We start from the raw sequence: 17,624 nt of genomic DNA, 5'->3' as shown, positions 1-17,624 counted from the left end.
ATAGTTTCTATCTAATGTGACTACTAGAGAGAGGTTTTTGAATACTTAAAAGTGTGCAAGTATGCTAGTGAGAGAGATTAGAGAAGGGAAATAGGATTTTTAGAAAGCATGGTGGCTAAAAGAAACTCTCTCTATCTAGGTTTTTTGGAATGGAGGCATATATAGGAGTCAACTAGGGTTTTAGAGCCTTTTGGAGGATTTTCGGACATCCCTAAGGGTCTGTGAGGCACCACCACCTAAAGATCTAAGTGTTGGGAGCATAAATATGGAAAATAAGGGTTCTAGAAGTGAGGCTGCATACGTAGTGCCAAATTTGTGTACGTAGACTCACCAAGATCCCTGAAATTTAATTGCATTAATACCCTGACTTTGAATGGTCATAACTTACTCATTTTAAATCCTATTTGGGAAAAATTGAAGCATAAGATGTCTACTTTCTAAAGAAAAAAGCCTCATTAAAAATTATTTGTGATTAAAAAGTTATGGTCAAAATAGTGAACAAATGTTATTTTTCAACATTATTTTCAAAGTGATTTTGAGCACTTTTGAGTTGTGATTACCTTTGAACTATTGAGAACACTTCAATTAATCTTAGTTGACATATTTCAAGCTTATCATTAGGCCCAGAGATTAAAGGTTGTTTACATATATATAAAAAATAAGGTGTCTATAATGAGAGCCTATAAGGAGATTCACAATTAGGAACCCAAAGATGGCACATTTATTTGTAACGGCGATGTCGTGTGATGAGGCTAGCACTTTGGATGGTGGGGATTCGATTGATGTGGGAGGATTGACTGGCAATGGAGATGGGATCAATAAGACAACAAAACACACACACACACACACACACACACACACACACACACAAACTCTCTCTCTCTCTCTCTCTCTCTCTCATCAAAATCTCATTTTCCAGTCTAGAAAATTCATAATTCGATTTTGATTTTGATTATGTGTTATGTAAAATGTTTTGATTAACTCTCAATAAGGACATTGAAGGCTTTGAGAAAGTTGGTCTTTGCTCATGCACTTTAGCCTTTTGCACAATTGGATAACCTAATTGGCCAATTTTGGCTCTTCTGCCTAATTTTATGTTTGGTTGATGGGTAAATGAGGCAAAGGAAAAGTTAGAATTTTGTGTTACTTAGAGGGGATATTGCCACATTTTAAGATTTAGGACAGATTGAAGTACACCTTATAGTTAAGGGGCAAAAGTGCAATTAGTCAAATTATATTTCAATTTTGGTTTTTTTAAACAATATTATTTCAATTATTTACTAGACTCGTCATACTCGCTTTGCGCTTGCAATAATGCTCTTTTATTTATTTATTTTTTTTTGGTTTATTGTTATAATGTTTAAAAGTAATATATAAATAACTATGTGTAATTTTTTTATTTAAAGAAAGTGATAAGATAACGTGAAATAATATTTAAAAATAAAATAGAAATAGTATCCTAAGTTTTAGGCCGAATGGAGAAGATAAAAGAAAAAACCTAAAACTTAAGATCAGTAGATTACTCTTTTAACCAATTTATGTTTTTTTATTCAAAATTATTTAACTAAAAGATAGGGGTATTTTGGAGAGTTTAAGAATTTGTGTGAGGGCATTTTAATAAGTAAAATCTTGAAAACCAAACTGAAAAATTCTTTTATATATAGTGAATAGATACATATAAATTGTAGAATTAACTTTTAAGAACATTGCATTGATATTTCTCAACAAAAAGAACATTGCATTGACCTCCTACCGAGGTTTATCATTATTGCAACCATCTTTTCTCGAATACAGAATAAAACACTCATATTTCTTAAAGCATTTCTTTTGGAAAATTTAAAAATCTTTTCTTAATTATTTAGAGAAAATTAATGCAAATAGTTTACATTCTAGAAGAATTAAATATCTTTTTCAACTAGAATGAAGGTAAGTATAATAATAATAAATAAATAAAAACCTCAATAGAAGAGGCAAATGTAATTTTCTCCTAAATAATCTTTAAAAAAAGAAAAAAAAAATTCTAATCGAGTAGAAAGAACCAATTCAATTCAAACAATGACATCATGTTAGCTGAGTAACCGACATCCTTTGCTTCCTAGATCTAACTCACTTTACCTTCCTTCTTTCCTTATTAAAAAAAAAAATCCAGTTATTCTCTTCTTCAATTTATTTTTAATTAAAAAAAAAAAAAACCAACCAGAGAGCTCTAACCAAGCTCGAATCTCTCCGTTATCTCTGTGAGACGAAAGCAGTTAATCTGAGGAAGAAGAACCCAAACGCAAAGAAGTGAAGATGAATATATTCAGATTATCTGGTGATATGACCCATTTGGCCAGCGTCCTCGTCTTGCTCCTCAAGATCCACACCATCAAATCTTGCGCTGGTACCACTCTCTCTCTCTCTCTCTCTCTCTCTCTCTCTCTTTTTTAATCTATATTATGAATTGTCTCTGTATTTTTGGATTGCTTGTCTCTCATTTCTCATTTCTGGGTAATGTTGCAAATGTGTTTTTTATGCTCTAATGTAATTGAACTTGCAGCACTGAGAGCTAAATTTTTGTTCAAATCTGACCCATTTTGGATCGGATCCGACACAAACTTCTGGGGTTGTTGAAATTTACGTTTTTATGTTCTGGGTTTCTGGGTTTTTTTCGTTTTTTTGGAGAGAGGGGAGATTGAGATTCGTTTAAATGCAACATGCTGTTAAGATTTACGACAATGTTACAGACCCAACAAATTTTTCACATCTTTCGAGGTGGTAAATTGTGATTAGTGCAATGTCACTTTTAAGTGATATCGTTATTACTGACATCACTATTATTTTGCGCTAATCTCAATTTGCTACCTCAATGTCTGTGAAAAAGTTGTGTATCTACAGTAGACTTATTGTAATATTTTATGTTGCCCCTCCCTTAGGGGCCGGTTGGTTTGTGGATTCCATGAACCAAATGGCCACTCTTTAAGGATTATCATAAATACCATTAACAAATTCACTCTCTAACATTACCAAATTAGCTTTAACCATTTAAATCTGACTTAGCTTTGAGGATCAGTCTGAACATGATTGATTTTGAGCCGATGAGCTCTTGGTCAGTTGGCTCCTCATCCTCCCCTTATAAGTTTTGGGTGGAGGGTGAGGTGACGGGTTCAACACGTATTGGGTGTGTGTGTGACTTAACAACTGGAAAAAACAAGGACTGAGCTCAGATTCAACCATTTACGAATTTCATCGAATCTAGTATTAACATTGTGACGTAGGACAGTAGCAATGAAGGACCTTTACCTTAGCTAGGATTATTTGGCATCAGAACTTTGTAGGGTTTTTGGATATATGGGGCTAGGGCTTTATTGGGAAAGAGATGGAAACTATTAGGGAATATAGGGTTTCTAATGGTGTAGGGGAAGGGTAGGATTTGGAGATGAAACAAAGTGGAAAACTATAGGGTTTGGGTGGCTGTTCCTGGGCCGAGAACTGTAACCAGGATTAGTGTTTTGGTTTCTTGTGGTGGTTTGATTGAGGTAGGGGTGGCTTATGCTAATATGCTTTTAAAGATTAAGATTTTTGAAAATAGTTTGTGTAAGTTTTGGATATTGTTTTGGCTGGAATTTGCTGGGAACTTGCTAGAAAATTGAAAGGAAAATGAAAAGGAGAAGCAATAAATAAGCATAAGCATCACACTTATGTTTGCATCATCTCACCTGTGACGGGGTTACATTTCACAGAATGCTTAAGGGCAATCTTTCTTTTTTTGATAAATAATTAAGGGCAATCTCGAAAACCCAAAATGATACATAACAGACCAAAAGTGTAGCCATGTCCATAATCAGAAAATTGCAGAAATATCCTTGACACTTGAAATATACATAAAATAAATTTAATCTGATCAGTAGCTAATAAACACCATGAACCATAATAATTAAATCATAATCAGCTAACAAGCCAACTCAAGGTCTTCATTGGCATTATCTGGTACATTTACAATTATGTTGGGATATTAGAATTATCATGAGTTCTACCTGATAATTAAATGCTTTACTTCTTTGTGTCGTGTGGTATGTTTGGAGGGAAAGGAATAGCTAGACTTTTAAGCTACAATGGAATAAACCTAAGCTTAAGTATCTAAGATCTTTCTTTCAATGGTTAATTTGTGCTGTATCCACATTCTTGAGATATTTTTGGATCTTTTAGTAATAGCTTAATGGTTATTCCTTTTACAGAATTCTTTTCTGTTGATAAGTAATAACTAGTATTGAGAAAAGAAAAGCTATACTCAAGCTTTCCTAAAAGATAAAAACAGAAAAAAGTTAGGCTCTAAAAGAAAGAGAGCCTATGCAAATTACAATAGAATGCTCTTCACTATTTCCAAGAGCACAAGACCACTCAAATAACACTCACAAGAACAAATTTTCAACTCCATATCTGAAAGTTCCACAAAAACATAAGAGCGAATATCCCTCTCCCTTCAAATCACCTTCATTAGACATAGTGATCATTGTATACCCATACACTTCTTCATGGAAAAACCACTCCGTTGGAGCCTTTTAAAGCCTCGTAATAGGAATGTATTTCAAACTTACCATTAATGCTTATCCTCCGTCTCAACTGATCATGGCCCACACCTCTTGGGGATGTTGGAATACAAGGTATCAAAGCTCAAATAAACTAATTCAAGTTCTCAATCATTAGACACACACAAAACAAATATTCTATGAACATGGCTCTCCCACACTCAAGATCTCCAAGTAGGAAAAACACAAACATCCTTCTCCACTGCTAAAGATTACAAATCTGGATATAGCACCTTCGAAGGTTTAGTCCCGACGATAAACATCATGCCAAAACTGTACTGCAACCATCTTCAGTCATGTATTGAACATAGCTCGCAAATCTCTCCCAACCAGCCTTGACACTCCTACATAGATGAAAAACCATAGTTGCTCTTTTTCTTTTCTTTTTTTGACAAGTAGTTGTTCTGCCTACCTTTGTTGTCTAATGTCCCCACTCTTTGCCACATGTCAAACAAATAATCCATCTCCATAGCTGATTTTTCTTCTCCCCATACAACCATAACCATGTGCCCAACAAAGCTTGATTCCTTTGTTGTACAATGTCTCCCCTTGTTCCCATATTGCAAACAAATTAGATTTTTTTTTTTCTCTATAAAAAGCCATAACCATGTGCTCAACAAAGCTCTATTAAAATTACCCACCTTCCTTATCACCAAACCACCGTTTGTAAAGGAAGAGAAAATTGAATACCAATCCACTAGATGGAACTTACAAAGTGATTAGTTCGGGGAATCTAATGAGCCCCTTGGATGCCCGGGAGTGTAAGTAGCCCATGTTTGATTTGATTAGGAATTTGATAAGATTCCTTGGAATGTGAAATCCTCATATTTGTTATTCCTAGGAATCTCATAAGAAATATTTATTCTTCCCAAAATATTATTAAGTTTATAAATACAATGTCAAGTGTATTTCCCATCACTTTTATGCGGCTTTCTACAAAAACATAATAAGACAAATAATATGAACCATGAATCAAGTTAAATCTTCTACAATAATAATCTTGAAGGTTAGCCGTTAGCCATTTACTAGAACTAAATATCTCATCATTGAAATACATGAATGGATCAAGCTTCTCCGTCTTTCACCAAATCCAATCTTATTCAACACAAATAATAGACAGTCCAGTTTTACGTGCTTGTGGGCATTCTAAATATCCAGTTTACAGGATCCTTTTTGATACTGTGCTTGTACTTTAGTTTCCGTTTTCTTTTAATCAGGAGTGATAAAAAAAAAAAAAACAACAACAACCAAGGTGTAGCATTCACTTTCTCTGATCTGTTGTCTGTTTGGGAACACCAAATGAAGTGATCTGAAGAATTACTTTTGATTAAGTGAAATTCAAGAAAAGAAAATTTTCTATATGGTTTAAGAAAAATAAATTTTAAGACAATTCTATCCTCCATAGGATGGAATCATCTAGCCTTTGTTAGCAAGTAAGAAATTAGCCTTTTGAAAGAGAAGAGAGGCTATGCTTCTCTTAGGTGGTAGGTTCACTGTTATGTAATCCGCTTCATTGAACATTGTGGTCTACAAGCTGTCAATGGTTAAAGTTCCTGCCAAAGTTGCACCTATGTTATAAATATGTCTTATAAATATTTAAGATTGTAGCTTGAGTGAGGGAAGAAAATGAATTGGTCTCTATGACTTTGGGGGTCTTTTGATTCCTGTACATGGTCCTTTCAATATTGGTATCACGGTTTTCTGTGAATCCCATTTGGGTCTTCTTACCCCTAAATTTTGACAAACACTCCCTAAGTTTCATTGGGAAGATGATTTCTTTGTTTTTGGAGATCACCACTGGTCCCACCATTAAAATTGCAAATGTATATGGATCACATTTACATGATTCACTACCTCCTAGCAGTCTGCATGTAAAAATCATTGTGTTAAATTTTTGGTAGAGCAGTTAGAGGTGGTGTAACTTCATAATAGAGATTTTTGCTTTTATATGGCTAAGAAAAGTCTGAGTCAGGTGCACATCATCCATCCCCAAAACCACTCTTCTTGTAGTTGTTAGTTAAAAAGTCTTTCTTTTTTTTTTCTTTTTTTTTGGGTGTGAATTCTTTTCTTTGTGTATATTTAAAAGCACATGTATGTGGAGGATACCTCCTTCACATATTAAAATCTTAGTGGCATTAGATTCATGTTAAGTTCTTTATCTGTTTTCTGCATGACATTTAGTTTAATTATGTAAATTTCTTGTTTAGGATCTTCTGATTAAAACGGAACTCTTTTTTTGCTTTGAAATATGCTAAAGTTTTTTACCTTTGATGTGCTTCATTATATGCAGGTATTTCTTTGAAGACACAAGAACTCTATGCCCTAGTTTTTGCTACCCGCTACTTGGATATTTTTACGGACTATATATCTTTTTATAATACCATCATGAAGTTAATATTCTTGGGGAGCTCATTTTCAATTGTTTGGTACATGAGGCGCCACAAAATTGTTCGTAGGTCCTATGATAGAGACCAAGATACCTTCCGCCATTATTTCCTTGTACTGCCTTGCTTATTCTTTGCCCTAGTTATCAATGAGAAGTTCACCTTTAAGGAGGTATGCTTGCATCTTAGTTTAGTTATATTTTTTATAACATTGTGCAAATGATAGCTATAGTTTCAAGCTCCTATACCATCTTTACATCTTTTCAACAAGCTTTTTGACAGGAGATGGTTGTCTTCTATTCCCTCATTTTCTTTCTAATGTGCTTCACATTAAAATGGACCAGGTCATGTGGACATTTTCTTTATATTTAGAAGCCGTGGCCATACTTCCTCAGCTCGTTCTGTTACAAAGAACTAGAAATATTGACAACTTGACAGGGCAATATGTATTTCTTCTTGGGTATGCTATTTCTTTAATTCAATTTATGAAGCAGTGATAACAGTTTGGATTTTTGTCTTATTCATTTTTCTTCATTGTAGTATAGTATAATTTCAAGCTACTTGACTATCTTTAGAACCAAGTAAAATATCAGTGCTGGTTTATCTCTGGGTAACAATGCATGCCTGTGTTTGTTTGTTGTTTTTCCTCTAATTTTTTTTTAAATTTTAGTTTTAATGTGCTTCCACGGAATTCAAAATAGATTTTTTTTTTCTGCTTTTATAGTTCCAAATGAATTTCAATGGTTGCATCACTCAAGCACGGTGGATGGTGCCTTGCACCTATGGTGCATAGATTATAGAATCCTAGTGCCTTGAGGGCACCTTCCATTTTTAACTATTCTGGGTAAATTTATGTGAATCCCTATTTTCCTGACTCTTAAAATTTTCAATATTTCACTGGTGGAATGGAAACATTTGTTTGTATGAGTACAGTTCTAACTTGATAAATGCAAAGTTTGGTAAGAAAAGAAAGCTCTATTAAATTATAAAATTCAACTATTCTTGAAAAAAAACTCCTCTCATCTTTTCCGTAACAATCCTCCCAATTGTAAATTTCATATGTGGACCATTGTTCACATGTAAGTACTGTGGCTCTCATTTTAGGACAAATTCTTGAAGCTTACTAGGAAGGTTATGTAGATTTCCTCAGGTAGGTCATATTCATTCATATTAATAGCAAGAGGAGAAGTACAAGTGTTATGTTTGACACAATGGTACTACAAATGGATAGCATCTATGATAGCTTGAGATTAATTCCAGTGAATATTCAAACTTTTGATTCTTCTAAATTAAATTTCCACTAAATGTTGCAATATCAGTTTTTTTTTCAAAGAAAAATTGCTTCATGTATTTTTCTTAATTACCATTTTTTAAGTCATGATTTTCCTGCAGCATCTGGAAGAGATGTTATAGTGAAAGGGCTGATGTTATATAAGATGATACGTAATAATTGGCTTCATGATTTTTTTTTTCTGTTGTAGTCTTTAATGTTGTTTCCTTCTCTGTTTGCCTGTTTGTCTGTCTCTCTAAGTTGCCTCTTCTTAGGTGTAATGTTTGAATGCCAAAACCAAAAAGATCCTACTCTTTTAGGATTGCCTTACAATTGGTGCCTTACAATTGTTGCATCCTTGATTTATGTGCCAAGAAAATAAAATCTGCTTGTGATCATTCAATATCTGCCCATCGTAATGCAGTGCTTACCGAGCATTATACATTCTCAACTGGATCTATCGCTACTTCACTGAGCCACACTATGTCCATTGGATACGTATGACTCTCTCTCTCTCTCTCTCTCTCTCTCTCTCTCTCTCTCTCTCATATTTTCCTCTCTTAATGCATGTTAGCTTGTGTTTTGTGTATGCATGTTAGTCAGATGCATTCATACACATACACATACAAATCTCTATGTCTTTTTTGCAATAAATTTTATTTAATTATAAAAAAAGAATATATGTATATGTGTATGTGTATGCGTATGTGTATGCATATGTAATACACATTCATAACATAGCAATATAGTATGTGCGTATATCTCTATCTGGTGTATTTAATAAAGACGTATATTACTGCCTCCTATTATGTACACTTGGAATTGTGAACTGTTATATAAACAAGGCTCCCTGTCGTTTTTCTGAAAGGATTTTATTTTATTTTTCTGGTAGAATTACTGATTATAATTTTTGCAGTGGGTGATGTTCTTAGAGGCAGTTGCTAACAGTGCTGCTTCCTATAAAAAAGGAAAATATGAATAGCATGATAGCACTCCTGCAGTGTGTTGCTCACGCTGTCGTTGCAGCAAGTATCTCTCATATTGAACCATTTCTGCATAATAGTGCCTTTGACATAGTTTATGGGTCCATATGTGAACATCACCCATATAATAATATGCATATGATCAAGATTTACTTTGGTTTAATTTGCCACCCTTTACTGCCTGTGTTTATGCTAATTTAATGTCATGTTTGATTTTTCATTACAGTTTTGCAATTTGGTCAATAACTTTTCATTTTTGGGTAAACTATACTAAGTTACTAACCTCCCTTTAGACTTATCAAAATGTCACTTTTCCCAAAAAGATTGTGTAAATGACATTCTTCATTGAGTTTTGTATGAATGCAACAGATAAGTTCATATCCTTCCACATTGTTACTTCCCTGAATCTTTCATTTTAAAACAAGATTTCTACTCATATGTACAAACCTCAAGGAGGAGTGTCTTTTGTACAAATCTCAAGCGGGGAGTGTCATTTCATTCATAGTTTGGGTTGGAACCTTTAAAAAAAAAAAAAAAAAAAAACTCCGTTAGGAAAGTTAGACATAGATTTATCTGTCACATAAGCAAATCCCAAGGGGAGGAGTGTCATTTCGTGAAATCTCAAGGAATGGTGGTGTATTTTACACCTTTTTTTTGGGAAGTGGCTGTAGAAATAGAATTAAGCCTAATGCTTTGAGCTCCAAGACCACATTTTGAGAGTTTAAAACCTTTTTTATGCATAGGGCTAGAATTTGTTATAACTTCTTGAATATAGTTACGTTTAAAACTGATAACCATATATATATAGTGTATTATAAAGTAGCTAATAGTTGAAATTTTGAACACCTTTTATGTGGGTGTTTTGATTATTGTTTTTTCCCGTAATTTGGTGTTGAGTTTTCTTGTTTGGTTGTTGCAGCTTGGATAGCTGGGCTTGTTCAAACGTTGCTTTATGCTGACTTCTTCTATTATTATTTCCATAGGTAAATGCTCCTGCTCTTACAAAAAGTTGTGTTCATGCTAATGATTCAAATTCCATCTTTGAGTCTTCTAATCTTTTATGTGAATTTTGAAATTATGGTTGCAGCTGGAAGAACAACAAAAAGCTTCAATTGCCAGCTTGAGTACATCCTCCTCATTTGTTAGGAACTAAATTTGTCTTGTAATGCTTAAGGATATGCAAATACTTCCATGCAAAATGCTTAGAGATATGTCAGTTTTTAACTAAGACATTTGTCTGGCCTAAAAAAAAAAAGTAATAGTGGTTATTGGTTTTTTGGGGGCAATAATTTTAAGTGCAGGTCACCGGCAAACAATGGACATCGCCTAATGGAGGAATCAAATTTAAGATGTCTGAGCTGATCCTGTATCTATATCAATTATTTTACCTGAATTTTGGTGACCAAAAAAATAGAAAGAAGATAATGTAATAGACTTCAGAGTTCAGACAATGCGCTGCTAGTATGGCTTAATCACTTGCATCAATTTGATTTCCTAACCTTCTGTTTCTGGGTTAGCATCATTGTTAGATTGCAGTCAAGTGACTCAAGTCCTGGTTGTCATGTATCCATAGTGCCAGCATATCAATCAACGAATCAATCTACCCGTACACACCATATATTATGTATTAGTCCTGCTACCAACATAGAATAATTTGCTGGATTTATCACATCTCACTCTCATAGCATCTGAAATAGGAATTAGCATCTGGATTTATAAGTTAATAATGCTAGGCCCACAACAAATTAGGTAACTTTTGTCATAGCTTACCCATGTGATGAGTTGTAAGTGGTAGAGTTGTGGACTCACTATTTTTTCTCACCTATTCACAACTCGCCACTTGAGTAAGTTGTGACAAAAGTTATGCCATTAGGCTTTTTTTTTAGTAATATTAAAGTCACAAACTATTTTACTATAATACATTAGCTATTAAAATACTAAAAAAACCACATCAGATATTAAAAAAACACAAATGAAATTTTCATTCCAAAGTCGTCTTTGAGGGAACCAAGGCTGTCACCAAGTTTACTAGTTCTTAATTAAACTAATTGATGTCTTTGTGTCTTTTTTCCCCTTGGTATCGTCTCACTGTAGTTTGTAACTTTGATAAAGAAATTAAATGAATTGTTGGTTTTGAGAATTATTTGAAATAATTGGTTAGTTTTCAATGGGATGTGAATGCAAATGTGTTTGGTTTGCCGATTAGAAATTGCATAAAAATATAATTGGATATTCTTAAGTCCCTTTATCTAATTGGTCAATTAAAAAAAAGCAGTTTAATAAATGACTCCTACTTTAATCCTCAAAAAAAAAAAAAAAGACTTCTATTTTGATGGGTAAGTGGAGATCAGGTTGTACAAAGAAATTGGTTCTCTCTACTCAAGTAAAAAGTATTTATTTTTCTCATTACAAATACTAATTTTGACGTGTATAGTAAAGAGGATCAAGAAAGAGGAACCTATTCTATAAAATAGTTTCATTAATCAAAGAGTGGAACTAGTGAAAATTGAAGCAATGGATTCAAGTAAATCTATTACTTAATTATGTTTTATGTATTTGTAAGATTTGGAATTGATGTAGTTGTTAATAAATAATAGAGTAACAAAAATTTACAAAATTCACCCTAAAATTTTATCCAATTGGGCATCATGGCAGTTCACTTAAGTTAATGAAACATTATGGTAGTTCATAGAGTGCAGAGACACCAAACGGCTACTTCCTCCATAACGTGCCGCGTGGCAGATCCCCAATGGCCAAAGGTCAAATGTGAAAATGCAAAAAGATGTCACTGTAAATGACCCTAGCACACCATTGACAGTCAGGTGGATAGTGTATTTTTGTCAATGGCTTGTTTTGATGGAGGGGAGAAAGAGAGAAAGTGGAAGGGAGTAGAGTAGAGTAGAGTTGGCTAAAAATCAACTAATTTTGTGCTAAATCTACTCTACTCTGCTCTACTCTATTCCCCCTCCCTCTTCCTCAATCCAAATGGACCATAAGGGTATTAATGTAGTTTACTAAGGCTAATACACCTGTTTCATTTCAGCCTTAGAAGTGTAGGCAATATTTCAAAGGATAAGTTCATAACATGCCAAAGATGTTCAAGGGCAACATCAAAGGTGTACTCCTGTTACAACTGTAAAGGACATTGGAGGAGGGAACATATATGCATACCTCGGAATGTTGACCTATGATGCCCCGAACACTATCAGTTGCCCTTAAAAAGGGTAACAGCGGAGTCCTAGAAAGCTATACCTTGTATCCTACTTAGTATTCATCAAATAAAATCCTTCTCGGACTAGGGACAATCAGTCCTTGCACCGCCATGGTTTTTCTTCCCATTTTCTTTGTGGTTTTTGACGTATATCTGCTCTTATCTGTATTTACACCATATTACCCCAATCCCTCAGTAGTAAAATATCATTTTATACTTTGGCAATGATATTTTAAGATGTACTAAAGTTACAGTTTAAAGATTACACTTATTAGTCTTTAAAGTCTTATTTGAATACAAAGTTCTATAACAAATTCACAAACGATACAAATTACAAATCATGTGTCTCAAAATATACACATGTATATTCTCAAACTCTAAATAAATCAACATAAAGTCACGATTCTCACTAGGATACGCAACCTCAACAAAAAAACCAGGTCTACCACACCCAAGGCTTACCGTGCCAAATGCTTTGAACCTTGAACCAAATTAAAGATGAACGTGTTAGCATTCTAATCATCCTAACCTTACAAATTCAATTAGAGAAATTACCATAAAAGTTTAACTACTACATGCACTTAAAAAATTTTCTATTAACATCATCACATATTCAAGTGTTACTCTAACTCATGCATTAGTGTTAAAAACATATTAATAACAAGAAATGGAAACTCATAATCTCATAAAAAAAATTACCGCAACCGCATCACTAAAACAAATTCATGGTTAATACTACCCTCACACCCATATATGCCACAGTCATTTCAAGATGCAAGGAAATCCTCTTTTAGTAAATTAACCCCTCTTCCACATAAATAAAAAACCCATATATGATTACGCAAGAAACCCAACTCACATGGCCATCAAACATTACATCGATTTCACGTCTTCAAATTTAAAACCTCTTATCAAGTCTCAAATGCCCCAAAAAGCTCAATAAAATAACTCCCAATACAAAACCCACAACATCAAAGAGCAATTCAAACAAGATAGGATGCATGTCCATAGATATTAGAAAGTGAGTCATGAAGATTTTATTTTAGATTATTATTGGGAACGAGCACAAATCATAGAAGAGAGTATATTGTGGCTAGAGGGATGATCTAGTAGTAGTTGACTTTGAGAGATGAAAAGGAAAAAGGGATTTGGGTGAGAGAGACAAAGTGTGGTGGAGAGGGGCTGACGGCACAAGAGAAAGAGAAAGAGGGAGAGAGAGAACTAAAAGCTATGAAAATTTTCTATTATTTGTTGAGATCTATAAATGTTATGCATCTCTTTGAATGGGGGGTGCCTTAGGTCAATTTCTTCTTGGTTTTACCAAATCACTTAAATGTCTTTATGTTGAAAATTATGTTCTTGGAAATATTCATGAAAGTCCTCCAAAAATAGTTAAGACTTATCCATATTGATTATAAATAAACTCCACTTTAGATATTATTCTCATTAAAAAATTTGTTTTAAGAAAATATTTGGGGTGTTACATTAGTATTCTCAATTTCAAGCCATTAGGTATTTAATTTTCTAAACTTTTTTTTTAATTTATGATATATGGTAGTAACTATGACTTTATTTGTAATAAGATATAATTAGTGTGCAAGGTTTTTTTTCTTTTCTTTTCTTTTTTGCTATAATGGAACAATGTTTAACCATAACAATAAACATAAAAACCAGTATATTTAATGCATGTTAACAGGGATTTTTGTATGAGATTTTCAAGTGGTTTCCACTTCCATATTCACATTAATTCATTTCGTAGTTGAGTAATTCCAAGTAATAATAAAAACTTATAAATTCAAATTAATTAAGTTAAGTAAAGAAATTACCATATTTTATATCAGTGAATTTCATTAAAATTAATCATTTTAAGCATAAAAAGTAGTTATAAGTATATGCCTTTTTTTTTTTTATAATAATGAAAGTACAGACAATTATAAGCAATTTTTTTAGTGGAAATAGTGGATGATATGAATCGTTATTATTTCAAATGATTCTTTTAATTATAGTTTTGTTTGTATTGTGTTTTAAATTATAAACATAACTTAATGTTTAATTACTCAACCGATGTATAAAATCTAAAAGGCTACTTACTCTTTTTTCTAATTAATAAAAAGGTACTTACTTGGTGCCATATAATAATGAAAAACCATTAATGTTTCTTAAAGAACCATTTATACTAGTGCTTAACAAATATTTTATTTCCTTTTTAACCTCCATAAGAAAATTGGATTCAATGTAACTTAAAGTATTATTAAATAATATTTTCCATTATCCTGTCACAAGTACGATGTAACTGGATTGTTATTTGTGACAGTTTTTTATTATCCTACAATAGTTTTGTCATTTTTAAGTTTTAGGGGTATTTTGGTAATGTTAATTATTGGGTAAATTGGAAGGGGGGGTTGGAGTTTACCAATAATAGGACTTGGTTTGGATTAGAAATAAATGTAGCCAACAATAATGTGCATCCCAAATCCACCCATTTGACGCCCCTATTCCTATTACAAGTATGATGCAATTGACCTCCCATATATCAGACTACCATTTTCAATTTTTAGTTTTTATTATTCAATTGTAATGACACTTCGGCTAATCTCTCATGTACCAGATAGCTAGTCATTTTCATTAACAATAATGATACAATTTTTTTGTAAATAGGTGTTCTTTTCAATATCAACAATGATGAAATTGAAGGCAACAACGAGTGAGGAGAAGAGATATTTGATTGGAAGTAAAACTCACCCAAAATTTTGTTCATGTATGTTGCAAATATATATTAAAATTCTAAAATTTTAAGCAATCATATCTCTATTTTTTTAGAAGAAAGCAATCATACATTTGATTTGTTAAATGTATATTAAATTCTACATTTTATGAATATGTATATTTTGATATTCTTTATTGTCACTACATAACTTTGTGGAATATATTATAAAATATGTCAAAACATAAATAAACATATAATTAAACTTATTTTTTGAGAAACACAAACACACACACACACACACATATATATATAAGGGAAGGGGAATGGGATAAGGAAATACACTTACACGCCAACACCAAAACTGCATGCTATAATTAAACTTATTTAGTGTATGTTTATAAATAATTTTATGTTTATATGCATTAATATTCACATACTCCCTCCGTCCCACTTTGTTTGTCCTGTTTGAAAAGTCAAATTTTTTAAAGGAACATCATTTATTGTTTTGTCGGCCTTATAAAAATGTATAAGTTTACAAAACTACCCTTAAATAAATTTATCAACTTTTTTAAAAAAGAGTTATTCTTAATGAGACAACTAAAAATGTGCCCCAATTAGATTGATTTTTTTTTTTTTAATATTAGTTAGTTTTCTTTTCAAATAGTTTTGAAAATAAAGTAGGGGTATAATAGGAATATTAGTAAACCAATAACTTTTATTTTTAGAAACAGGGCAATATTTTGGGACATCTCAAAAATGAATAGAGGACAAACAAAGTGGGACGGAGAGAGTACTATCTTGTCCATAACTATGTATGAGTGGTTTTCAAAAGTTTATTTTGAGAAATATATATGTAGCATTTTTCTATCTGTGTGTTTCAACCAATCACAAGACACCATGTGCTATTTAGTGGGACCCAATGTAATTATTGAAAGGCCAATGAAAATATTTCAAGTGTCATTGAATAGAAATTACAAAGTATACCTAAGGGTCAATCACACGTTGACACGTGTTGGTATTTAATTTAAATGACATATGCAGACAACTTAAGTGTTACCATGTGTCATTTTAAATTAATACACTTTGACTAACCAAATAATGTCATGAGTCCCTTGGAGAATAAGACATAAAATCCCTTCATTTAAATTATGACATGTGTCACTGCCCATAGCCATTCACGTGTCTTCAAATCAATATATATATATATATATATATATATATATATATATATATATATATATATATATATATATATAAAAGAGAACTTAAATGCGAGAAGACGAGGTTCAAGTCAGCTATCTATACTTCTTTATTTAAGGACAAAGTTTAACTACAAAATTAGTTGTAGCCTTAGGCTACAAACTTATTCAATAAAATAAATATTACAATATATTTTGAAAATCTAACCATTGAATTGCATGTTCTTTACGCTTTTAATATACATGTTAAATTTTGTGTCAATCGAATATTATTTACTATGATCAATAAGCTTATATTTTGTGCATAATTTTAAATTACAAAAACTTGCAATTTAAAAAATTTATTAATGACATAACTATTGATCTCTAATTTTCTTGAATTTTGCAAGTATGAAAGATATAAGAAGAAGATGTAATTCAATGGTGAATTTGTCAAAATTTACCTTCAATAAAAAGATATTAAGTAGGTTTGTAACTGAAGGCTACAACTAATTTTGCATCTAAACTTTGTCCTTTATTTAATCCATCCATCTTTTTTTTTTTTGGTTTTTTTTTTGCTTCTTTTTTTTTTTTCAAGTTTTTACACCTCATCTGTTATTACTCCTCCTCACTCCTCTAACGTTTAAACTTTCAAGTATAACATTAATTCAGCCCTGCGTCTAACCCTTCATTTGCTTGCCCCCTTGCAATTATCCAAGTCACATTTTAGGCTTTACCATACTTCCAGCCCTGAGTCTTAACAAAAATCTCAACAATTTCTATCATTTTTTCATCTCTCTTGCCTCTCCTCTTCACTCTGCAACATCACCACCATATCTTCATCACTCGCCAAACAAATCTACAACTTCACCATCATCCCATGAGTTAAATTGAAAAAATTTTACAGCAGAAACTGAAAACCCAAAACCCACCATTTAGCCAAACTAAAATCCTAAACCACCTACCACCGCCACCAAACAGCCCAAATCTCCACCATTGTCACCCACTCTGCCACCGATCTGCAACTCAAACCTAGACCCGCAACACCACCACCCAAAGCCGATGCTTTAACCTGAGGAGGTGGACAGTGATCTCAAAAAGGGTGGGGATCTCTATGTTTTGTGGTTCAAAAGGTAAAGTTTATGGCCAAGAAAGAAGTCTTAAATCTTTGTTTTGGAAAATTTTCTTTCATTACCTTCTCGCATGTTTATGCTCTGTAATTTTTTGGGATTTCAGTTTGGCTAATATGGTGGGCTTGTGAAATCCTTTCAATTATTCTTCTCAATAAGATGATAAGGTATTTACTGAAATCTATGTTAGCAA

General features: G+C 32.6%; 1 protein-coding gene across 1 annotated transcript; it reads left to right on the top strand.

Moving 5' to 3' along the window:
- Positions 1-2,063: 2,063 nt before the first annotated feature.
- LOC142621283 (ER lumen protein-retaining receptor) lies at positions 2,064-10,703 on the top strand. The gene is made up of 6 exons (XM_075794605.1): positions 2,064-2,383; positions 6,859-7,124; positions 7,297-7,412; positions 8,647-8,720; positions 10,125-10,188; positions 10,293-10,703. Exons 1-6 carry the CDS (start codon positions 2,293-2,295, stop codon positions 10,327-10,329), a joined length of 648 nt encoding a protein of 215 aa, XP_075650720.1. The 5' UTR covers positions 2,064-2,292; the 3' UTR covers positions 10,330-10,703.
- The last annotated feature ends 6,921 nt before the right edge of the window (positions 10,704-17,624 follow it).

The sequence above is a fragment of the Castanea sativa genome, chromosome 12, assembly GCF_040712315.1.
Source record: "Castanea sativa cultivar Marrone di Chiusa Pesio chromosome 12, ASM4071231v1".
NCBI classification, from domain to species: domain Eukaryota; kingdom Viridiplantae; phylum Streptophyta; class Magnoliopsida; order Fagales; family Fagaceae; genus Castanea; species Castanea sativa.
This window is presented reverse-complemented; position numbering and strand designations above follow the sequence as displayed.